The sequence below is a fragment of the Mycteria americana genome, chromosome 10, assembly GCF_035582795.1.
Source record: "Mycteria americana isolate JAX WOST 10 ecotype Jacksonville Zoo and Gardens chromosome 10, USCA_MyAme_1.0, whole genome shotgun sequence".
Taxonomy (NCBI): domain Eukaryota; kingdom Metazoa; phylum Chordata; class Aves; order Ciconiiformes; family Ciconiidae; genus Mycteria; species Mycteria americana.
The window spans coordinates 15,484,231-15,508,360 of NC_134374.1; the positions used below are offsets into that span (position 1 = coordinate 15,484,231).

The window sequence follows — 24,130 nt, forward strand, 5'->3', positions numbered from 1 at the left end:
ACCTCTTTGGTATGTGTCTTTTTGGTTAGAGTGCAAGCTGTTACTAAGATCCCTGTTCCAGTTGGGACTAGTTTTATTTTCATCCAGTTGGGTGCTCTTTTCCATTCCATGAAGTTTCAGGTAGCCTCATCTCAAGGTTTGTACATGGGAACAGTTGTGGCCAGAACTGATCAGCTGACGAACCTGTGCAGCCCATCATTCTGGTTCTGTCCTGGGAAGGGTACAAAAAAATTAAAATATTCTTTACATTGAGCTGTTTGTTTTACAATTCCTACCCTCTGACGGTCAGTTGTTGCTTTAAGGAGCATGAAGTGTTACCGTTTCTATACTGGTTTTCTTTTTAGCCTATATAAAGTAGCTTTGGATGCTTACATTGTATCTTAGTTCATACACATTTGTACTGTGAGTGTATATTTAAGTACTATTATTCAAAACCAGATAGCTTCTTATTCTTTCAGTATTTGGAGAAGATGAGCTCATGTTCTATTCTTGTATTTGTCATATGCTCGTTTCTTGAATATATAAAGAAAAACACATGTGCCATTTTATTACCTCTCATCTGTATAGTCAAGAAGGAATTTTGCTAATGACACAGTTTCCTTCCTCCTCATTTTAAAATGAATTCTCTGTCCAAATTGGAACTATAGTTGGAAGTACTGTCTTCAGCATAGTATGGAATAAAACACTTTTGTCTTTCTCTTAGTTTCAGTTGCTTTGTATCATGAAGAGAGAGTTTTTTTGACATGATATTTCTGTTTTGTATTTAGTCATAAGAATGTCCTTTCTGGGTCAGACAAATGACCCATCTAGTCCAGTGTCCTGTCTTTGATAATGGGCATAAGAGTAAGGGAAGAGTAGGAATAGGTAAAGCGTCAGTTCTCCTAATGTGTATTACCTGTGTTGTGGGACCAATGATCGCTCTTCTGGGGGAAAGGTTACACTAGAATATACTTGATTATCTAAATCTTTCATTTCCTGTAACCTTTTTTTTTTTTTTTAAATTTGGGAAAACATAGGCAGTTTAATCACCCAAATAAGGGTGTGTGGTGTTTTTGTTTTTTTTTTTTTTTTTAAATTTCCTAGGCAAAAAGCTATTCTGAAGCTCTTCACTGGTACAATTATTCTGTCAGCTTCTACACACCTGGGCAGATAGATCAGAACTTGGCTAAGCTGCAGAGGAACATGGCTTCTTGCTATCTTCATCTGAAACAAGTTGACAAGGTGTATATGTAATATATAAGTATACACATTTATTTATTTATTTGCATTGTTTTTATTTTTGTAGCTATGTCATTGGGACTTAATTTATATCTTTGTTACTGTACCTCTTTTGCTTTCAGAGAGGGAACTGTCTTTGCCTATCTTGCATCATCTGGCAGAGGGATGTTGTTCATCACCTTAGCTGCTATGGCATCATCCAGCAGAGAGATGTTGTTCATCATCTTAGCTGCTATGGGTGCCTCTTGTATCACCTATCATTCTAATGGGGGAAACAGTCCACAAGCTGTGTGACCATGTGTCAGTATATCAGGTTTCTTCTCAGATTAGAGGTTCTCCTTTCTTCGAGACAGATGAGCCCTGGCAGGAAAAACATTTGATGTGTCTCACTAGAACATCCCACAACAGTGTGTTAGCCCTCACCTCTGCAGAGAAGTTCACCTGCTTTACCTATCTAGTCCTTGTGGTTTGGGGGTGTTAAACTTCACGGTTCAAAGTGACAGAAGGGAGTTTAATTTTTCAGCACTCTCAGGGCATTTCTTGCTTTCTGATTCTGCAGCTCTAATTTAGAGGAACTGGCTTTTTCCTCAGTCTGGTCATTGTCAGCCTTTGGTGCTATCTTCTGCTCTTGTCACTTTGCTTTGCTTTCCAGGGAAGATGTTGTTAGCAACCAAACTTCTTGAGTAATTATACAAATACCAACAATATAACCATTAACATTTTGTGTATCTTTTTAGCTGTCTTCTATTGCAAATTATATTACTGATTTTAAGATGTAATTTACTGATTTCCTTTAATCTCTTCTGTGAATAGGCTAAAGAGGCAATTAAAGAAGCAGAGAGGTGTGATCCAAATGGCATCTTTACTAAATTCATTGTCTATAAGATTGCAGTGATGGAGAAAGATACTGATAAAGGTAGAACTTGAGCAATAAAGGGTCCACTACAAGGAGCAGAAGTGCCAAATATGTTAGAAGATACTAAGGAGGTTTGGACTGTTCATCTTGAGAAAGACACAATTGAGGGAAGCTAGAAGAAGGGTCTATAAAGTCATTGAAACTGTCAGATTTTAACTGTCAGAGTGGGATGCTTTTTGCACACAGTATGTAAGATGTGAAGTCCATTGCCATATCTGATATTGTCTGGCTGGAGCCTCTGGCTAGGAAGTCTCTAATCTTCCCATAGGCAGAAGCTATAGTACCATCCCAGGGTGAGAATCATTGTATACTTACTGTATCTAATATTCTTTTGTATGCATATACAATATAAGAAAATGACACTGAGCTAAATGAACCTTAACTGAACCAGTATTGCTTCTCTTAATTTCTCTGGACAAGTAGAGCCTGAAATACATGAATTTCTCATGTATACATGAGAAAATACATGAATTACTGAGATGACTTACAGAATGACATATCTCTATAGACCCTTTCTTCTTTATAATGAGTTCTTCCATTTCATATTTTAACAAGAATCTTAGCTCAAGTAATGAAAATTGAGAAATACAGTCTATACTTACTTAGAATACAGAGTAACATGCAGAACTTATTTTCTGATGAATTCTGTGCCAATTAATTGTTCTCTATACATCTTTTTAATGACAGCATAATTTGTTCACATAATATAGAGTGGGAATCACAGCACAGTGTGAACATAAAAGCAGCAGCACCCTTAGCATAAGCCAAGACGTGGGAGCTTGGAATCACGCCCAGACAATATATTAGAGAAAGTCTTCTGTCTTTGGTGATAAACAATTATTTAGCAGAACGAAATTAAGGATGTGAGATAGAGTTTCATTTGTATGGCATCTTTGTTTCCTTAGATTAGTAGCTTGGAAAGCCTTTTGGCACCTCTTTAGGAAGAAATGCATAATTGTGGGGAAGTGCTGGTATGGTCAGGTTTTCTTGTCTTGGTTTTTCATATTAAAAAAAATTATAGCCTTTCCTAAGTTGTTTCTAAAGCCTCATTAAAACAGTAGAACTTCCCACCTTCTAATTGCTTCTATTAAAAAAATTTAATTTTTCCCTATGTGTATTTCAGCTGTGGAAGCAGTTATTGAAATGGGGAAGCTAGCAGAAAAGCCATCTCAACATGAAAACAAGCTGAGAGTGGATGAAAATACAGGCACTAACCTCCTGAGTTTAGCTGCCCAGATTGCTTTAGAGGTAGAGTAGATAACATTGTCTTTACTTTGCTTTATTGATATAAGTAGGACAGCTGTAACCTTTGTAACCTGGCCTACTCTTAATATTTCTGTGTATTTCATGCATTTCTAAGTATTTCATGCTTCTATGACCAAGGTCTCACTCAAATGTGTTGTGTAATGCAAAGTAGAAATTGATTTCACATATAAAGAAATTGTATTTTTTAATATTTCTTCAGGAAAATAAAGGATTCTGAGTTATAAAGTTGGTATCTGGAAATTACATGGTGCATTTCTGTAAAATTCTCCTTAGCAAAATGTTACATCTTTTTCTGCTCTGGGATTTGATCTTTGATGTGCTAGGGGGATCTTTGACATGCTGTGTACAAAATACACATAAGTCAACGATGAAAGACTGAAAATTCACTTGTCCCTCCTATTTGCCTCTTGGTTGGTGACTTGAGTGATGTCTGAACTAGCTGATTACATTGGCATAATTAGAAGAGGCTTTTTGTTGCCTTTTAGGGCTTTGTTCATAGCAGTGTAAGGCATGAAAGCCTTGCCAACTTGTACTGATTCTATTCTTGCCATAGGCTCTTTGTGCGTGGAATTGTATGATCTCTCCTTAATGGTTTTCTCTTGACTCTGAGGATCTTCTGTGCAGAGTCCTTTGTTCTTTTTCCTACTAGTAGATGGCACAGACTTTTGGAATATGCTGTTGCTTGGGGTTTGTTTTTTTTTTTTTGGCGGTAACTGAGGGAGTGGAATTTATACAAAATGTTTTAATTTCTTTTCAGAATGAACAACAAGTTGTGGCTATCAAAGCTTTGGAGTATTTGTCTGAACATTTACAGGACTGCCGACAATTATTTGCTGCTTTAAAGTGAGAATTCAATATATTTACAAGGAAAGAGAAATTTTACTGGTTTATTTTTCAGAAAGAATTTATTCTTTTTGAATATTATATACATATATATTGAACATTATATATATTGAGGAAGGTGGAAAACAGAGTAGATGAAAGATTAGTTAGCAGTCTTTTTGGTGCTGCAGATGTACCTCAAGTCTGAACTCAATATCTACAGATATTCCAAGTCTCTCCCAAACAAATAGTATTAGTTGCTCTGAATTTTATGATTACATTGTGATTTGAACAGATGACGAACAGTGACTCTAATGAGATTACAACAATATATTTGGTGAAAATACCAGTTCATTTGTATCCTCTGGTGAAGCGATATCTTCTTACTGAAATATTCCATCATGTTTATAAAAACAAATATTGTGAGACAGATGTATTTGTTCCAATATTTGCTTAAAGCCTCTGTTAAAGTACACTTATTTACTTACTGTTACGTGATTTAACAAAGTGATATACAAAATAAGGAAATAGGGTGGGAAATAGTATAATCTTATTCTTGGTTTGACACTTTGAATTCTTCTATGAGTTCTACGGACTGATAGCGTAAGGAAGAAAAGTGGGATCCTTTTTGGGAAATTAGGACAAAGTACACTGTTGGAAAAAAAGTCTTGTTTCTTCATTGCTTGTTTTTCTCATATTTAGATGTTTGGTTCGTCTTACGTTGTCAAAGGTCATGGCGGAAAATGAAGAGAAAAGGTGAGTCCATTTGCAAAACCATTTTCTTGTGGTGGATATGTTGTACAAATGGTGTAATATTTTCTTGATGGGCTTATTTTTCTTGCAGAGTAATCAAGAGATTAGTTTTTATGCTAGTAAAAGGTCCACCCAGATGACTTCTCAGCTTGACCTAATGACATCACATAGGAACATCTTTTCTACTTATATAACCTTTCCTTTAAATGTTTGCTCTTTGCCTTCCTCTTTTATTAATGTGTAAGACTGTCAGGTATTTTCGATGGGGAATGTGAGCTAAGCAACCTCTTTAACTTTGACACTAGGATGTGATATCTTTCAGAAGTTCTGAGTGAGAACTTCAGAGTGGGACCTCCCTTGCTGAACACTAGCCACTTGGTAGTGGCTTAAGCAAATGTGGCATTAGCAAATGGTGTGTTGGCTTAGAAGTTGGAGAACTGTACTGCTGGATTTTGACTGTCAAGAAAACAGTGTAGCGTCAGTAGGGTTTGAAGCTTAGCCTGCAGCCCCAACAACTGAGAAAATCGCTCTACGCTTCTATGACCTGCACTGCTGCAGATCAGTAAAACTTTTTGCAGGCCTTCAGTACTCCTTCTGCATCTTCAAATGCTAGAATTTTCTAATGCCTGAGATGTTTGTCAGGGGAAGAATGATTATATCCATAATTATGGAGATGTTGTATTCCAACATAAGTAATGTATTCTGTTGTAAGAAAGTTAATCAAACGTTTTCTAAAACTTAGTTTTTCCTCCATTCTAGAGATGAAGATATAAACTCAATGCTGACTTACTTGACCTTGGGTATGCTTTTGTTTTATTTACTTTTTCTGTAGTTCTTCCATCTGTGAACATTTTATTATATGATTAGGTACATGCCAACCAAATGTTTAGACTTCTTATTTCAGTCTAGGTTCCCAGCTTCCCACTGAAATTGGTGAAAATTAAAACTGGCGATTCAACAGTTTTGTGAAGTTGGATCTCAGTGCTACAGGGTTTTGCCATGGAAAGCTTGCAGGCTAGTGTTGGAAAAACTGTTTCTAGCAAAGCCTGTACTTGGGAACTTCTCTCAGACAAAGGGTCAGTTTCATGTAGGCATTTTTCACTTTAATTCTTCATAAGGCCATGCGTGCAAACAACAGATATTTGGGTACAAGCCACAGCCTGGGTGGCCTCAAGTAACAGTCTCCTACTCTGACTGCATTGGCAGGAACCAAGTTAGTATCTTTAGTAGCAGGGCTACCACAAAAGGAAGAAGTTTGGTTTTGTAAACGGAATTAACAGCATAACTTTCTACTGGCATTAATTAAATGCCAATGGTAGTCTTTGCTGTTCTAGCTGTTTAAAAGGGAGCATTTTTTAAATTAAGTTGATGCTAATTTTTTTGCCCTGGAAGGCTTAGAAAACTGCAAGGAGTAATAGCAAATTGCTGAAAGATGGGAAAGGCTTGTCAAAATTGGTTCTCACTTTTAAGTTGTGCTGTCCTTCGAAAAAGAATTGTCTTGTTTGTATTGGAAAAGATACAGGAGTTTTACAGAGGACCTTTTCTCCATCAGCAGAAATACTTACTTTCACTAAATCTTTTTTAACCCTCTCTTCCTATCTTGGACAAGAAAGTTAATGATTGTAGAACTTCTTCTACATTAGCCGTTCTTACTGCAACTAAGAGAAGAGAATGAAGACTAGAATTAAATTAATTAAAGTTTCCTTGAAGAAAGGCCTCAAACCTGTTGTTAAATTTAAAAATCCTCAACTTTTTGTGAAATTAGGTAAAACTCCTCTGCATTAGACGTCAGTGTCAGTAAACTTTGAAGAGGCAGTACTTGTTGGCAGCCTTATATATCTTATCTAAAATGCTGCTTGAGGCGCCTTTTGATTTTTTTTTTTATAAGCTTCTCTGGTCAAGCATATTAGATTTAAGTTGTGAGAATAACTCTTCATCAGGAATTATATGGGAGTTTTGGAAACCTTTGTTTTGTGGTGTAGTTATTAGACTTGGAAATGTTTTTATTCTGCTCAGAAAGTGTTACTTACATATTGAACAACACATTTTCTGCAGCTCACAAGAGGCTTGCTGAATCTTTCACAGAAAGGAAATTTACAGGGGACATGAGGATCCTTGAAGCTCACTGGTTTAGAAAAGTTGGTAGGTTGCATTCTCAAAATCTAAACTGAATCCCCTCCGCCTCCACTTAGCCAGACCTTAAGGAAGAAAGAAGTGTTTAAAGATGTAGTAGATTTATAAAACTTGTCACCTTTGGCAGTTGCTACCTTAACTAGTCTTAAAGTTCTCCTGCGCTTTCTGGCTTCTGAAACTATCTGATATGGCTCGTGTTTTAAGTCAGTTATCAAGACATGTACTCACACAAGGTCTGTTTGACTGATGGGATAGCTGATACATTATTCCCTTCACCACAGGAATTGTTGTATGTGTGAATGATACAACTCTTCAGAGTTCACCATTTTTCTCTTAGTTAGCCCTTCACTACCAAGACTCTGTTATAGAAGTAAAATTTAAATGGTTTTCTTCAATGTCTGAAAAAAAAATGCTGCTAAGAGCAATTAAAAAACCTTACTGCTGATCCTGAGTATGCGTATTCTCTTGTAGGCAAAATAAGAATTGGGAAGTTCAGATGAGTGTACTGGTGTGATTGGTGCAGTATGAGCTTACTTCTGCCACCCAGATAGACTGTCTTCATTAGTCCCTCAAATCAGCAGTGCTGGAGTTTGCCTTGAACTACAGTATATGAAATCTAAACAGCAAACATTATCATAGATAAAGTGTTTCCTAGTGGGAAATGCAGCTCCCATGGAGCTGTCCTAAGCACTATCCATAGCATGTCTCTGGATCCTCATTTAGTAGTCTTGTTACGCTGTTTTGGTAAAGGAGTCACTGCATTTGCTGTCTATAAATAAAAATATAAGTGTAGGGTAATGGGTTGAAGCAATTTTTCAGATTCTTGCTTCTGCCAGAGCATACAGGAGAGAAAATAGTTGAAATCAATAACAGAAGACATCTGCTATGACGAGTTTTTGCACACATCCTCACAATGTAGCCGTGCTCCAATAAAGAGTAGCAAAGGAGGGAGAGAAGCAGCAGAGGTCAAATATAGTAACGTGAGTGTGAATGGAATCTGTGGTGACCATGACCTTTCCAAGGCAGCATTCTCACTCACAGAATAAACAATTCAAAGACTACAAAAACATGCCCTGGGGAATAAATTAACATGGAAGTTAAAATCTGCAAAGTCACTGTAGAATCTAAACATTTAATTGGGTCAGATTCTGATACATAAATCATTTGATTGTCTTTAGATGGCTCATCCATTTACTAATCAGAATTGTGTATTTAATTGCCATGTACTTGACACTGCTGGGGTAAAATGGAGAATGTTTCAAAATGTGGGGTTTTTTCCTTTTTTTTTTTTTTTTTTTTTTTGTAATTTGTCTTGGGAATATTGTTCAACACTTTTATTCAGATACTAGGGTTTTTTTACTAATGTAAGAAAATGCTTCTTCCAATTCATGCTCTTGTGGGTAGGGTATATAGTAGAATGAATACTTGGTTATGATGAAATTATTAAGACAAAATTTGAAAGCATGAATAAGCTATTTTAACAAATCACTAATAACAGTATTTCTTGCTGTTGCTAAATGAGCTGTTGATGATATTTTGATTAAGAAATTGAATTGTAGAATGTGAACGGCCTATTACTAGAGATTAGATGGGCATATGCATAACGCTGAAGACTTTTATTCTAGTCTCCATTTTTTTATGTTTTTGTTAGCTTGGAACTTAGCTGTACAGTTCAGGGGCTGCCCTGAAAAGATGAGGGATTTTTTTCTACTGTCTTTCAAGGTATGTACTCTTGCTAATAGTATCTCTGATTGAGGAACATTGTAATCTGTCTAGTTCTATTAGAAGTTACATCCATGTATTGGGTATCTCCTTGGAGACATGCTTGTATGCTCTGAAGACGGAGCACTTTTGTCAGAAGGAGATTGACTTGTAATACAAAATGTAAGCATTATTGTCATACTTTACATTCTGTTGCTTAAAAATGTCATAAGAAACTTAGACTTCAATGAGAACTTTCTAAAATGAATGGATTCTGATGTTTGGAAGCTGTATCGTTAATACAAACATGTTAAGTACTCGAGTCCTAATCTCCATACTGAACTTCTACCAACACTGTCAGTTTTGTATGTGTTTGTAGAGAGGGGACTTCAACACTGCTTTACACTTTATATTTAAATAATCTTCTTGTGTAATTGTGTAAGTAAAATTGCAATATGAATATATACTATTCATGACTGATTACTAGAGGTGTCATAGAGGAGACTCGGCAATCATCTGTTCACGAGCAAATTGCTTTATATGGGCAGAATTCTCATTACCTTTTCCTATTTTTGGTGTCAGTTGTCCCAGTTTTGTCCTTCTGACAAAGCTGTTCTAATTGCTCAGAAGACGTGCCTGTTAATGGCAGCTGCAGTTGATCTGGAAATGGGGAGACAAGAAGTAACACGTTCTGAACAGGTAGGGCATTGCTCTGTTAACTGATTCTGTATGTATCAATGTAGCTTTTTTTTTTTAATTTTGAAGTCTTAGTTGTTTCACTCAGAACAGGATATTGAGAATGTAAGCATGGGAACCTTTCATAGTTAATTAGAATCAATGCATCTAGTGCTTTCCAGACAATTGGATTTCTGTAAATTAGTTCTGTTAACTTCAGTGGATTTGAACAGATTTGCATCAGCAAGGGGTCATGGCAGTACCTTCTCTTAGAGGAATTTCGGTCTACCTTATATATTATGTAAGGAGTCTGCTGCTAAACATTGGTTGGTCAGGCAGATAATTACTGCATCTTTAGGATTATGCCATCGCTGAAAGTAGTTACCAGTATGGTTGTGATAAAGCTCGCAATTTTTCTTGGTTTTTATGGATACATCCTTTTTTGGGGGGTGTTGTACTTACTGTGGTAAGAAGATTAAGGAAGATGTACAGTGGTTATGAAGGAAGTACGGAAGTCTGCTGTACAGTGATTGTTGTAGAAACTTACTTTTGTGGAGAGCAATGCACAGCAATTTCTGTTGTGGAATTTAGTGGTTTGTCAGTCTCAATAGCACTATTTTATGCTTGGGAGCTAAAATAAATGATGTCCCATAGGAACCCATATGGTTCTTTCTGGACCAATGGAACGTTCAGTGTGAAGAGGCTTTGTCTGAGATGTGGAGGTCTTAAAAAAGAGAGGGGAAAAAAACAACCCCAAAAACCTGTAACTGGTGTAGATGATGTACTAATTAGACTGATTCTTAATTTATTTTATAGTTAGATATAAAGACCCTGTCAGTTGTGACATATCCCTTCCTTTTTAAAACTATGGCAAAAATAACTTCTTAAATTTTGTAAAATAGACAGAACTTTTGACTCAGGCCCTTCAACATCTCCAGGCATGCAAGGAGATATGGAAAGTTCTGAAATTAACAGGTAAGCTACAAAGTGTCTGTTCAGCACATGTAACTGTTAGACGTAGTCACTGTATTAATGAAAAATGCAGGGCACGTGGAATTGCTGTCTCAGCTGAAGAGTGTTGAAGCAGATATACGGCAATACGATAAAAGAATTGGCAAAGCCAAGTACTGTTTTTTGTATGTCATTGCAGGCTTTTTATTGTATAGGTGCTGTGAAGTATGGAACAATCTTTCAAAGTGAAGTTGCGTTGACTGTTCTGTCTTAAACCTTAAGGAGCTCCAAGCTTTTTGCTCTAGAGTGGAGTCGCTCTTGCACTGTTTTAATAGTTTTGCTAGCCTCTTCCCATATAAGGCATTTCAGAATACAGAAAGTCCTGCTACCATACTTTGAAGTGCCAAAACCCATCCTCTGTTCCCTGACTATTCCATGTCAATTTAGATTGGATATTACTGGAGTCTGGCATGCTTTCAGCTGACAGCTGAGATGCTGAGTGACTGTTAGCCTAGAGGATGCGTGCTTCACTTTTTTGGTAGTATATTGGCAGAAAAATTCGATTAGGCAGTCCTTGTCTGGCCTGTGGTCTGGTTTCTTTTCAGTTATAGGTTTGGAACACTGTGGAGTTTCCATTGTAAGATGCATTAGTATTTCACTTTTGTCAGGAAATTTACTTGCTGGTTTTTTTCCCCTTAAAATTTCAGAATGAAAGGTTCATTATATGGCCTGGATTTGAGATTCTGTTTGCCCTTTTGCACTGAAGGCAAGATAACTCAGGAAGACTCCTTCCCTTTTAATTTTCCATCCTTAGAATCCCAAGGGGTTGATTATCTCAGGACAGGGACATATTGGAGCTTCTCCTGCAGAGGTTTGTGGAACAGTAGCCTGGTGCTTCCTTCACTTCTTCACTAGACCTTGGCCAATGTGTGGACAAGTCTGTTGCCCTGGAGGAAGCTGAGAATGTCTTTTAGATGTAAAAACAAAGGTCTTTGTGGTAGTTCAGTAAAGGATTGTTTGGCATTTATATCAGGTTTACACCTTCCTAGCAGTTCTACTGTTCTCCCACCCTTCTTCTGTGTTTAAGGATTTCCTGAGGGCTTTTCTACCAGAAAGGGGACAAGTCCTATAGAAAAATTTGGAGCTGATGATAACTTGTTTCATAAGCTGACCTTTCTGAGCTGGTGGCCTTCTGTTACCTCTTTTACCTGTCAATGAAAATAGCTTCCCTAGTAGCTATTACCTTGCCTAGGAAGGTTGCATGAATTTAGCCAATTACAGACAATCCAGATTCTTTTTGCGGGGGGGAGGTAGGGAGGCATGGTGGTTGGTGGGGTTGTGCTTTGGACATCTGAGGTTTCTGTCCAAGACTGCTTCAGAATTCCACTTGCTCTACCGTTAAATCTGAGTACCTTAATGGTTTTTCTGCCTGTTGGAAAGAAAATTCATACCTTATGGTACACCACGTGGCTTTAAGAAAATGAATCATTACATACAGGCAATTCTGTCTCTTCTGTAGGAGATTTTGCTAAAGACCCAACAGACACATTGTTGCTGCTTTATGAATTTGAAGCAAGATCCAAACTGAATGATCCAACACTCCATAACCTTATGGAGTCAGTATGGGAGCAACCACAAATAGAGGTCAAGACGCTAGAAATCATTGCATGTAAGGACTGCATTTGTACTTTCATAGTTCTTCAAGTCATGAAAAACGGCTTTCGTTGCTCTTTCCTGTTCATTTGGGGTGACCAGGATTATCATGTGTTGTGCAGCATGCAGAAAATGGGTCTAACAATATATGTTGTGTCCTGAAGCAAAGATGTGTAGGATCTCAGCAACATTAGGAGATCTGTATTTTGAAATACCGTGTTACGTGGATGATGAACCAGAAATTTGCGACATCCTTCCATTTCTATACCCTGAGACATTTGTATAGGTTACAAGTCTGGACAAGATTATTCAGATAAACTTCTACAAGCTCCAAACTGGCAAAGGCCAGAGAATGACCCTAGTTGATTCATGCCCCAATACAGAAGTTTTAGGATCTGGACTTTGGATAGATATGCAATTTCAACTTAAAGTTAGTGTAGTTAATTTGTAAATAGCACTTCTCTATACTGTACCATACTTTCATCACAAAGTTCTAGTCATGCCTCCTTGAGAATCTTAGAGTAGGATCCAAGGAAGATGTGTAAAATTTAGAACTACTGTGGCAAATCTTTGGAGGGGATTGTGTAGGATTGCATAAACACCTACTTATCTCCCTTGTCTTGAGGGAGTACATGGCTGGGCTTGGAAATACTGTACTGACATCCCGCCACTGCCTAACTTTTCCATCCAGATTTTCATGTTTGAGGAGACAAACAAAACAATACTCTTTACTTTAGACCCCCCACTGCCACCCCACCCCCCAATATTTTTGGCTTACTGCACTAGAAGTAAACAGCAGTGAGAGTACTTGTAAATGATGAAATCTGTGCTTCTGCCTTGTGGTCCTCGTTGGTGATGTGCACAGTAAGAAAGTAGTAGAGAAGCACTAGCTTGTGACCAGCCCAGGCATTAAGCAAATCTCTTTTCATTTGTTTATCACAAGGGATCTGGCAACATGCTGTAGTTTATTTTAGTGACCAGTGAGATTAAAGTCTGGCTCCAGTAATTTCTTTCTTCTTCTCTATTTTCTTTTGCTTTTAAGCATTAGCAATGGAATCTCCAGCTCGGTATCCTGTACTGTGTAAGAAAGCTCTCAAGAGTGCACTAAACCTTCACAGAAAGCAGACTGTCATTGATGCTGTGAAATTTAGGTTAGTGTTATCACATAGCTTTGCCATGAGCCTGTGACTGGAAATGCTGACAGGGAATAAAGCCTGCAATTTGAAAACAGTGGATTTTAGCTTATGTGCAAGGTTCCACTTCTTGCTGGCCAACCAATGTACGTCTCAAGTATGACTGTCTAATAGATAGGTTAACTGCAATTTGTTTACCTGGCATATTTTCTGAAACAGTTGTATTTCCAATAAATTAATCTATTGAGGAAGGAAAATGGAAACTGGAACCAGGAGAGGTCTCTGGCTGTTTCTTGTGAGGAAGGTGTTGATTTCAAATGCTAACCTGCAGTAGTGAACTAGGTATTTCAAAGACAATGAAGTGAAGAGAAATTAAGGGCTGAGAAGAAAGCCATGAGTTGTAAGTTAGTGATATGATGCCATAGTACATACGTGATTTATTTTGCTGGGTAACTGGCTCTCTAATAGCTGTACCTTATGGAATCTGAAAAACAGCCTGGTGTGTGTCCTTCTCTCTCACTTGTATCCCATAAAGGATATTTTTCCTCCTTTCCGAGTTCCTTGCAGTAACCACTGGGCAAAGGCAATGGTTAATATTGCCTTTCTTTCTTCACACTGAGAAAGAAAGACCTGTTTTCAGAAACCATGGGTTTGTTACTGATTTTCTGAGGATGCTGAATACTTAGTTCTTGTTGGTGAAGTTAGAAAAGGTACTTTTTCCTCACTGTCATGTGTAGCACCCTAGAAAATACTGTGTCTTTCCTTCTGTGTTACTTTAGAGCCCAGCAATGAAAATAATGAAGTACTTGCTGCTCTTGGCTCTCTTTTTGCATCGTTTGTATGAATGAGATCTGATACTAGGAAAATGTATGTTTCTGCTGTAATAATGTGAGTGTAGTAAGCACCAAGGTGGACGTGTCTCTCTGACAATCATAGAGACATAAGTTAGTGTGCTGCCGATACTAAAAAGTAGCTGTTTGTGCCTATGGTATTTAATGTTTCCTCTTTTGCTCTGTTTCAATTCTCAGCAAATGCTTACATAGCTTGATTAATCTTTCTTTGCCGACTGGATTAACAGACTTGGATGCCTGTGTACTGCAGGAGGTATGGGACTACTTTGAAGATGCGCTGAGCATAGTCAGCAGCACAGTAAGTTGAACAGGAAAATAAGATACTGGGAGATGATCCTGAGCACATTTAAAAAAAATTCTCATCAGGCAGAGAATAATTAGTAGACTGAACATTATATAGTGTTATATGTGGAGCAACTAAGACTTCTTCAGTAAAAGATACACTGAAATTACCTCAAAAGAAATGCCTCTTGGATATTTATGACTGAATTATGAATTTCCCTGGATTTTGTAAGATTTTGTGAGTCTTTTTTAGAGACATTTAAGGCCAAATTCTCAGTGCCTATTTTAGAAACATCTTGAGCTAGAACATCCATCTTTCCTCCTCTTGCTTTCTACATTCTTATGCTGAATATGGTTTTTTAAATGCAGATTATTTTTCCAGATCAGTTTAAAGGTGGCTAAAATTTGGATACCAGTCTTGCTTTTTTCTCAGCTCTGTTTTTTTAAAATGTATTTGGGAAGTTACTAGACTACTATTTTTTCCAAATGACCTAGAACTAGATTCCAAGTGCGGTCGGTACTTGTGGCACCACATGCCTTGTTTCTGTGAGGACAGATATATGGAGAGTAAAATCTTTCTTTCAGTAAGCATTTCTGCTGCTCCTTTCAGGCCTGAAGTATAATGCTGTACAGTGAAGGCAGTTGTACTGAGGAAGTCAGACATTTCTACTTAGAATTTCATAGGTAAAAGTCAGTTGAGTATTCCTGTTCAGGACTAATGAAACCAATGGTATGTTTCATAGCTTCATTCCATTGCATGGTTGTTTCTTTAGTCAGGTTTGAATGTCTCTTCTTTTATAAAAGTGGCATAAAGATATGCCACTGTTCCTGACTTCCCAAAAAAAGAATGTGTCTGCATTCGTGCCTGCCTTTCACTGAAGTTCTCATCTATAACTTTGATAATGTTCTTGTTGAAGGGTATGAATGAAGTGTTATTGTGGACTGATACTCATAACAGCAAAATTTCACAGTACTAGAACCCTTCTTTTGCAGTCTTGCTCATGGCAGCAGGTACTAATGGTACCATTCTAAGAGAAGGACACTGGGGCAGTACATCAGTACATTATCAGTTAGAAAGCTGTTATACCACTCATGAGTTATACCTCCTATTCAGAAATGGATGCTGCAGTTCAGAAATTCACTCTGGGCACTCTTACTTAGGATGAGAAGTATCTATCAAAGAGGGAAAAGAAGTCCTTCTGGCCTCCCCTAAAGGATTTGCATGGCAAATAAATAATTGCTTGTCCTTCCCTTCTCCAAGTGAATCAGTTCCCCACCAGGTTCAAAGTATCGTTGGGTACTCTGGCTTCTGTTCTTCAGTTATAAGGGCAGCTTTCACTCTGGCAAGCTTATGTCTGAAGACATAAGAACTGCTGCGTCTGATCTGTAGTGAGCAACTATGTCCTGCTATTCAGTACTGTTTGGATGAACTGGAAAGTACCGTGGCAGCAAGTTCAGCCTGTCTGCAGATAGGCTGTTGGAAAGCATACTTCCATTCTAGCATCATTCCGAGTCCCATGGAATTCTATTTTCTGACCTACCAATAAGTAATTGGAACATGACTTACCCATGTTGGAAACAAGCTGTTTGACAGTAGTGCAGATGAACTGTGAAGTACGGGATGGCTCTGAAGGAATTGCCCTTTGCTTAGGAGGAAAAAAAAAACCCAACCAACTGGTTTCTCATTCTAAAACTAAACTCTAATGCACTCTTGACTTGTCAGGTTTAAAGTGAAGAGTCTATTTTCTGATGAGCTGCTGCTTCTTGTTTGCTACTCCAGGATGCTTACCCAGAGATGGAGATCCTTTGGTTGATGACGAGAGCCTGGAATACAGGAATATTTCAGTATACTGTTGGTAAATATAAGGAAGCTGAGCAGTGGTGTGGATTAGGAATGCATTTCCTCAATCACTTAGGATCGCTGAAGAAAAGCTATGAAGGCCATGTAAGTGTGAGCAGATGGATTTGAGGATGTGGGACTGGATGTCTGGCCTGAATTTGAGATATGGATCTGGGTGAAGAAACCACTATAGATGATCTTTAAAGAGTTTCAGGAAAAGCATGGTACCTAAGTATTTTGTGGGAGCTTGATGCTAAAAGATTTTTTCAAAGTGAGGCCAGAAAAGTTTTGATAGACAATAGAAAGAGTAATGTAGAGTCCTTTTACTGGAAGGATCATGTAAATGGCTGACTGGAAATAAACTTCTGATTTGTGGCCATGGGAGAACCTTTGTACCTTGCCTGCTTTCACTAAAGTCAAGGTGCTATACCAGTTTACTTAAATCAGCTGTTGTATGAATACTTTCAAGCTTGGTTTCTAGTATAATCTAATGTCTTATAAATAGGGTTTAAGCTGATGTGAATAAAATCATTAAAACTCATCTTTTCAGGTGTAGCTTAGCCACTTCCTGTGAGGGGGAGAAATTTCAGGGCTAGTACCTCTGTAGGAAGCACTGATGCTTTTTCTTAGTCTGTCACAAGTAAGCTTCTCTCTACAGTTTTTGGCTGGTGCTCCTACCTTGATTGCAACACAGTGCAGCCTGGCTGGTGTATGGAATCATCATTCATTCTCTTTTATGCATGAACTGGCAATCAGGAGCTGGTTGCAACTTTTATGGCATTTTAAGTACATCAGTTAAGACCATAAGAATCAAGATCACTTCCTTCCAACCTCAACCATTCTGTGATTCTGTGAATGGTTTATTCACTGACGTAAGACTTGGCTATAAACTATGCTTTATGTCAGTATAAATAAAACCACCTTTGTTAGGTTGCACTGATTTAAGTATTTTTTTCTTAAACCACTGTATTTAAATCTGTGCCAAAGTCTTTATGTCAATCTGAAATTTTAGGTTTAGAAGCTGGTGGTAGTCTCCCACCTATTCCCTTGCTTCTGTTCCCTGTCACTTTGTTGTATTATCTAGTTGAATGATACAACTTTATCCATCCTTGTTGACAACTATGGTGCTTATATTCTCCAGATGATTGGTCTTTATAGTGAGGTTCTGGACAAATTGGACAGAGCAAAAGGGTTTCTTCCAAATGAAGAAGAATAATGACAGCCACAACTGCAACAAAGGAGGACAGCAGTCCTCTTGGAAATGTTCTGCTGAATGAAAGATGCCGTTAGCTCTGCGAAGGCATGGGGTCATGGGAGCAGTGGAAAAGAAACCAGGATCTCCTTCTTGTTGGCAATGGTTATGTACTTTTTAGGAAGTGTTTATTAAATAAATGTAATTGTTTTCCTTTAGGGAATAATTTTCATTTTCTGGAGCTATATAGCAGAAATAAATAAGTTTTCGTGAGATGCATCTGCTGTTGTGTAACAGGTCGGTTTAAATACCTGATTTTAGTAGTAAGTGGCAATGTGAAAAATAAAAGTATTCCAAGATCAGGCATCTCCTCTGGATGTCATAGCTGCCCTACTATGTAAATATTTATCAGATTGTTTAGTTTTCAGTCAGTATGGACAAGAATTCAGAGCTCTTTGCCAGTTTCACAATTTAGATAGAATAAAAAAGAGCAGGTACTATTTAGCTCGCAGAAAAAGCTAAAGCTTTGACTAGGTACTGCTGTTTGTAGACTACTGTGATGGATGCACTCCTCCTATTTGAACTAACTGAACTTTGGTCTAGGCAGGTGCTCAGCAATTAGGCCTAATCAAAGTTAATCTTATTGTGTGAGGCTACCAGTGAGAACTCAGCACCAAACCCAAAAAACCTGGTTTCACTGGAGACTGGGCTGATAAGCAGCCAAAACTACATTAACACAGAATAAAATCTGACTACAAATCAACCACTTTACACTATAAATATCTGCAGCCATCAGGGCCTGCTGAGCTCTCCCTCCATAGCAGGTGGTTGCGTGGTGGTGATCTCCCCTTGAGTAGGGATGCCTCTCAAGGTTACCCCTCGAGGCTGAGGGATCCCTTACCTGACACCAGACATCCATGGGTTGGTAAGTGACGTTTTTTGCATGCACGTAATATTTAAGATACGTATAGTAAGCTTAAGTGATAACCTTTGCATCCCTTACTAACTTTAAGTGTAGTAAATAGTAGAGTATTGACCACCAATCCATCTGTACTTACTAAATATTTTACATACCTAAATTTACTGATTAGAGCTTAATAAACTAACTACTAGCTCAGATCTGTCTGAGTGATCTCTGACTCTTCTCCTGTGACAACTACAAACTGTAACACAGCAGTGACAGTTCAGCATGAAATCCCCCCAAATCCACATAAAAACACAGGCTGGTAAATGGATGGATCTTACTGCAGCTGCACTGAAGACATATCTCCCACCTGAAATTCAGTGTGGATAGTGAGGAGTGTGGAGAGGTCGAGTGGGGTTAAGAAACATAATTAGTTCTATACAACTGTTGCTGTTTCACCAGCAGATTCAGAAGTCAGAAAAAACCATGGCCTGAGTATTGTCTTCTGTACTGTAGCACAGATGTGCTCCATGAACAGTGGAAGCCACTTCCACTGAAATTCAGTGGCATTCTGTTTATGGTACCCAGACAAATCACCCAGGCTGCCTGATGCAGATGGCTGCTGTGAGACACATATAGGAGGATAGATCGGTTTAGAGTAAATTCTCTATCTCGTGTGCTCAGTTCACCAGGTCTAATTTGGATCTCTGTGAGCCGCTGCTTTCACATCTTTAATGCACAATGTGCTGTCTGTTTAACTAAGAAACACCTTTGAACCCATAAAAAGCCAGGCTTCAACTGCCACAGAAAATTCTGTCGGAGTCACAGTTTTGGAGATATATGCTGCATCATATTAATGCAGGGACTGTAAATGATGCCATAGAGTCAAAGGTATCCATTGCTGCCTGTAGTATCTCCTTGGTGCCTGCCAGGCCGGCTTTAATTATTGTTCTCAGTTCTGACTTGCACAAGCACATAAACAGGTAAAGGTGTCACACTGTACCAGATGAGAAGGTCATGTTTGGCCAGTAAGTGTAGCAGGTAATTACATACAGCCATAGAAGGCAGCAAGTATTAAATGTGTTTTTGCCTACAGCCAGAATTGTTTGAATTTTTTTCCTTGGAGATGCTCATTTTGATTTCTTTTATGCTACAGACTTTACTAAGGAGTCCAGATCAGATCAGTTACAGACTCTGCTGATAGTACTTCTCACCTCTTCTCTGCACATTTTTTGCATTGTACATTTTATTCCAGGCTTAGTATTTACCATAGGTTTTAAGTAGGGCAAGAATTCCTCTCCTAGTTGAATCATACCTTAATTAGGTGGATTTCCAGTCATCATTCGCAATGGGTAGTTTGCGTGCAATCACTCTGCTTTGCAAGTGATTGTGCACTGAGTTTGCTAGTCCAGGTGCAGGCTGGTCCAGTGTTTATTTTACTAGGCTGAATGTTGCTTTATAGTTCAGTAGCCCAGCTAGGATGACTGTGGGATATAAATCTTTTTAAACCAGCAACAGCTGACTCGGGGGGGGAAAAAAGATCAGTGCTGCTCATTCCTCCCCCAGTCTTCTCTTTTTATTGATCACTCTTTTGTTGCAGCATCGTTTCAGCTTAGAGAGTCTGGGTGCTCATCCTGAGATGTTAACAGATTGCTCCAGAGGGTGGCATTGCAGCAGTAGTTTCTGATTTACACATCATTGTGGAAGCTACAGTGTGTGCTGGACACTTGCTCTGTAACTGCAGAGTTCCTCCTTGCTTCTGAGAACACAAATTAATCCTCTAGGGCAGTAGTTCACAAATTTCCCCCCTTTCCTCAGTCTGTATTTTATGTCCTGTCTCTTTTCCTAATTGATAATTTCTTAACTGTTTGGGGAACAGCAACAGGCTAGAGGCAGAAGGGAAATGCAATGTGACTTGGAGAATTGGTCCAGGGAGAGGGTATTTTTACCACCGAGCCACTAGGAATGTGGCCTGCAGGGAACCTGCCCAGGTACTTGCTGAGAAGAGTCTGGGAGTGGGGCAGGGCAGAGAAGATGATAGAGCCATAGCTGCTGAGCCCTGGAGCCCCTTCTGCCACCTCTCACCCAAAGGTGCCTGCAGTAGGAGCACTGGCTCTTCAGGAGCTTTCCACTTGGGGTGCACCTCAGGCTACTTCCCACCATACAGTTTGAGAAGAGCTTCGCTGTTGTTAGTGTCGTGCCTGCATTGAGGATTCTGGAGAGGCAGGAAGGAAGAGGGGCTGGTCTGTCCACTAGCACTTAGGATTGAAGTGATCACAGTAATCAGAAATCAAGGTAATTGGAAGAGGGCTGAAGCTCATTAGAGGATTGGGCAGAAGCTTTTGTCTAGTGCACTGGAACTAAGGGAGGAAATACCACTGTCACCCCTGTGGTGAGCCAAGTGTGGCCCCAGCAAGGTATTGCTGGTCCCACAGTGCTCCTGTGTGCTTGCACCATTAACAGACCCAAACAACTTTAGGTTTTTTAACCCTAAGGAAAAACATTAAGTCAAACAACATGACCCTCGTTTTGGAGGCAAGGGATATAAATAAACACTAAAGGTCAGGGGGTACCTAAGGATTCTTCAAGGAAAGAGACACCTTTAACGTGACGATAACTTTACCTGCTTCACAGCAGATGCTTTAGTGCCATGAATTCTGCTGTGACAGCTTGAGGAAAGCAGAGAGTAGCAGGCCTTGAAGGTTATGCTGCCAAGCATAATTAGCAAGAAAAGACGTAAGACAGCTGTGCAGATGCATGCATCTCAGGGAGAAAATTTTTGAGAAAATTATTATTAAATTCCTTTAAAACCTCTCTTCCAGTAGGCTCACAGATCCTGTGCTCCTCTGCTTAACAAGGGCCAAGACAGTTAATTAACCAGAAGCATAGACATGTTTCTTTATAGCACAAGCAGCTTATGGTCTAATTTTCTAGAAGTGTCTTAGGACAGATTAGTTTCATGCCTGTTCCAGGCAGCTGTAGCAGGACATCTTGGGAGAGAAAAGAACCATCCCCCCTACATTTCACAATGAGACAGGACCATTAACAGGACAATGCTCTGCTATTGTATGGTCCAGAATGACCTTGCTAAGGTCCTGGTAGGCAGAGCAATTTGGCCTTAGCCAGAAAAATTGCTCATTAAAAACCTTGACAAGAGCAAGTTCTTCTTTCCCTTCATGCCACCCTCATTCTCTTAGCACGTGGATTACTCTTCTGGTGGTTGTCTTCACCTTACAGGAGTGGCATGATTTATTTGAGAACATAACCCCACATTCCTCTCCTCACTTGGAACCTTAATGTTTCACTGTCAGAGCAGATCACGATGACACATCAGCTCAGGACACATCATGGATTGTCTAGGGAGGAGTGTCTGCAGATCCACATACTGCAACTCAGAGATCCTGGAACTAACTCTGCGGACTGGACAGAGAAGCCTGGCAGCTACCATGGCAGCCATTAACGGACAATGTTCCTGTGATGGTTTACATCAACAACTTCATCATTCCAAATCTGTCACTATGTAAGGAAGGGAAACAGTTTGATTTCTGGGAGTGGTAATACCAGCATCAGATCTGCTTAGCAACTGTTTAATCTTCCAGTGTTCTATGGACAACCACCACCACAAGACTGTTGATCTGATCAGTTAAAGGAGTTTCTAAACTGTGTTTTATTTGTCCAGTGAGCTTCATAAACTGTGAACTGTCTGCAAACTACATGCCCATGCTCAGTACAACACCCCTGTTACCCTGAAATCTCACTTTACTTCTCTCGTGTGCAGTTTGAAAGGAAAAAAAACATTCAAGATATAAAAAACAAAACCCCCTCACCTTTCAATTAGCCCAGCTAAATAACAAAGCAGATTCAGGCAGGAATGTATAATGATACCCCATTAACCGTGTTTGTGTTCCAGTGAACTCTCCTGTTCTCTGCACTTAAAGATACTAGTTGTCTTTACAACTTCTTTCTTCTTCTCTCTGATGTCTAAACAGCATGTTAAACTGTAAAAAGATGCTTTATATTAGCTGGACTATATATTTACTTTGCTGTCTTTATAGCCAATACAGGAAAAATTATGTAACAGCACATAAACCCTATTATTTGATCTGCATTTGTAAAGCAAACTCCCCACAATTCAAGCCATATTTATGGTCATGAGACCAGAGTCAACCTTTGTTACAACAACCTAGAGCTTTTCAGTGGTCCGGTTACAGCTGTAAATGAGCCCACTTCCTTTCTTTTCTTTTCTTTTTTTTTTTCATTTCCTTTTTCTTTTAGGCAAGTTCTCAGTGACCACCTTATACTAAAAAAGGCAATTTTTATTTTCTTTTTTAAAACCACTGTCAACACTTAAGTTTGCTATGGAGAGACCATATCAATAGTTGCTAAGATCAGCGCCAAAAAACCAGCTCTGGCACACAATGAAGGCCTCTGCAAGAAGGTCTCAAAGACAGAGTTCTTTGCAACTCTCTGTTTATTAAAAATATATGTCTCCTTGGAAGAAACACTGGTAACCAACTAGTGTTGTCATGATCGATTCGATACTGTCAGCTATGCCATGGAGTACATCATCTTTTTCTCCATGTGACTTGAGAGACACACGCTATTAGGAAGAAAAAAAAAAAAAAAAGAAAAAAAGAAAAAAAAGACAGGAACAGTGTGACCAGCATCTTAAGGATGTTTGTTTCACTTACTCCACTTCTCCAGGGACTGATGTTTATAGTATGTGGAGCAGGACCTGCAGGTGGGGGAATCCGTTGCCGAAGTTCGCTCCTTTAGGGTCGGTCCCACTGACAGCAGAATCCTTCCTGCCCTTCACCACACTAGCGGCCGCATCTCTTCTGCAGCACTGCTTTCTGTCCCAGGAAGCTGCTCAGTCCCTGCAGGGCTCCTTGTGATGCAGGACGAGTAAAGACAGCTTCTCACCAGATAGTACATGTACAGTCTTACAGCAGTTCTCATTCACACTGAAAACCGTGGCCTGTGCGCGCCATGCACTGACTGACGCACTGGTAACTGTTACCTTCAGGAAAAGGGACCAGCACCCCGTGTGTTCAGTTATCCCTATAAAATAGGGGAAGGGAGAATGGGCCAAGACTTACCTGCTTGTACTCGTATGGTGACCTCCTGTGTTCTGGTGCTTGGCACTGTGTCTGAGAAACAGCATTCGCCAGTTCTTTGTAAGGCTGGAGCGTTCTTCTACCTGTACTATGAGTACCCAGCAACATAGCTCCTTCTCAAAGGCTGTGCAAGTTCCCCCCCAGCTTCTGTTTCCATGGGCTCTGTTCCCATGATGGAGCCTCATTCAAGTGTGGAAGCCAAAGTGTCCTCAAAGACAGGTATTTCTCAGCTTAGGGCCAACTGTCTCAGCACCAATGGTCACCTCACTTGAAAAAAATTACAGTGCACAGCAGATGCATGCAGCTCTGCATCCCCCTGCCCACAGACCTGCAAGCACAGGACACCCAATTCAGTTTTCTCAGGTGATCTTGAGAGAGGGAACAGAGCCCAGTTTCAGAAAGAGGATTTATGCAGAAATGTCAGAGACAGAACCAGGCGAGGCAGCCGCGTGTTCACCTGCCAAGCCCCAGCTCCCAGAGCAGCAGGTGAGGTCCCTGCTGTGCTGGAAGGATGGTCCTTCCACTGGGAAGGCCACCACCACCACCTGCATGCAGCAGAGCTGGGAATTTGGCATGGAGCAGGGAAGAAAGGGAGGAAGTTTTTTAATTCTGTTACTGATTTGGAGAAGTGTGAGTGTCCATCCAAAGCACAGCTGGGGGCTTTTCCTGCCAGTGACTAATGCAGAAGGGAATGGCAGCATGATGCCACAAGCTAGAATAAGT

The 24,130-nt window shown here is 39.4% G+C and overlaps 1 protein-coding gene across 15 annotated transcripts in view; it reads left to right on the plus strand.

Moving 5' to 3' along the window:
• The window catches only part of TEX11 (testis expressed 11), a 40,437-nt gene extending 17,556 nt beyond the window's left edge, over window positions 1-22,881 (plus strand). For 2 of the 15 annotated variants that reach the window (XM_075512946.1, XM_075512947.1), the window contains 15 exons: window positions 1,084-1,221; window positions 2,032-2,134; window positions 3,258-3,382; window positions 4,158-4,243; window positions 4,925-4,978; window positions 5,735-5,775; window positions 7,031-7,117; window positions 8,760-8,830; window positions 9,392-9,508; window positions 10,387-10,459; window positions 11,955-12,104; window positions 13,131-13,239; window positions 14,250-14,370; window positions 16,135-16,299; window positions 16,853-18,785. In XM_075512946.1, coding sequence (XP_075369061.1) covers window positions 1,084-1,221; window positions 2,032-2,134; window positions 3,258-3,382; window positions 4,158-4,243; window positions 4,925-4,978; window positions 5,735-5,775; window positions 7,031-7,117; window positions 8,760-8,830; window positions 9,392-9,508; window positions 10,387-10,459; window positions 11,955-12,104; window positions 13,131-13,239; window positions 14,250-14,370; window positions 16,135-16,299; window positions 16,853-16,993 — 1,581 coding nt within the window. In that variant the 3' untranslated portion in view covers window positions 16,994-18,785. Of the gene's footprint in view, window positions 1-1,083; window positions 1,222-2,031; window positions 2,135-3,257; window positions 3,383-4,157; window positions 4,244-4,924; window positions 4,979-5,734; window positions 5,776-7,030; window positions 7,118-8,759; window positions 8,831-9,391; window positions 9,509-10,386; window positions 10,460-11,954; window positions 12,105-13,130; window positions 13,240-14,249; window positions 14,371-16,077; window positions 16,300-16,852; window positions 18,786-21,601 lie in introns of those variants that run through there. The other 13 variants (XM_075512948.1, XM_075512950.1, XM_075512951.1 and 10 more) reach the window with 12 other exon arrangements.
• Window positions 22,882-24,130: the final 1,249 nt, after the last annotated feature.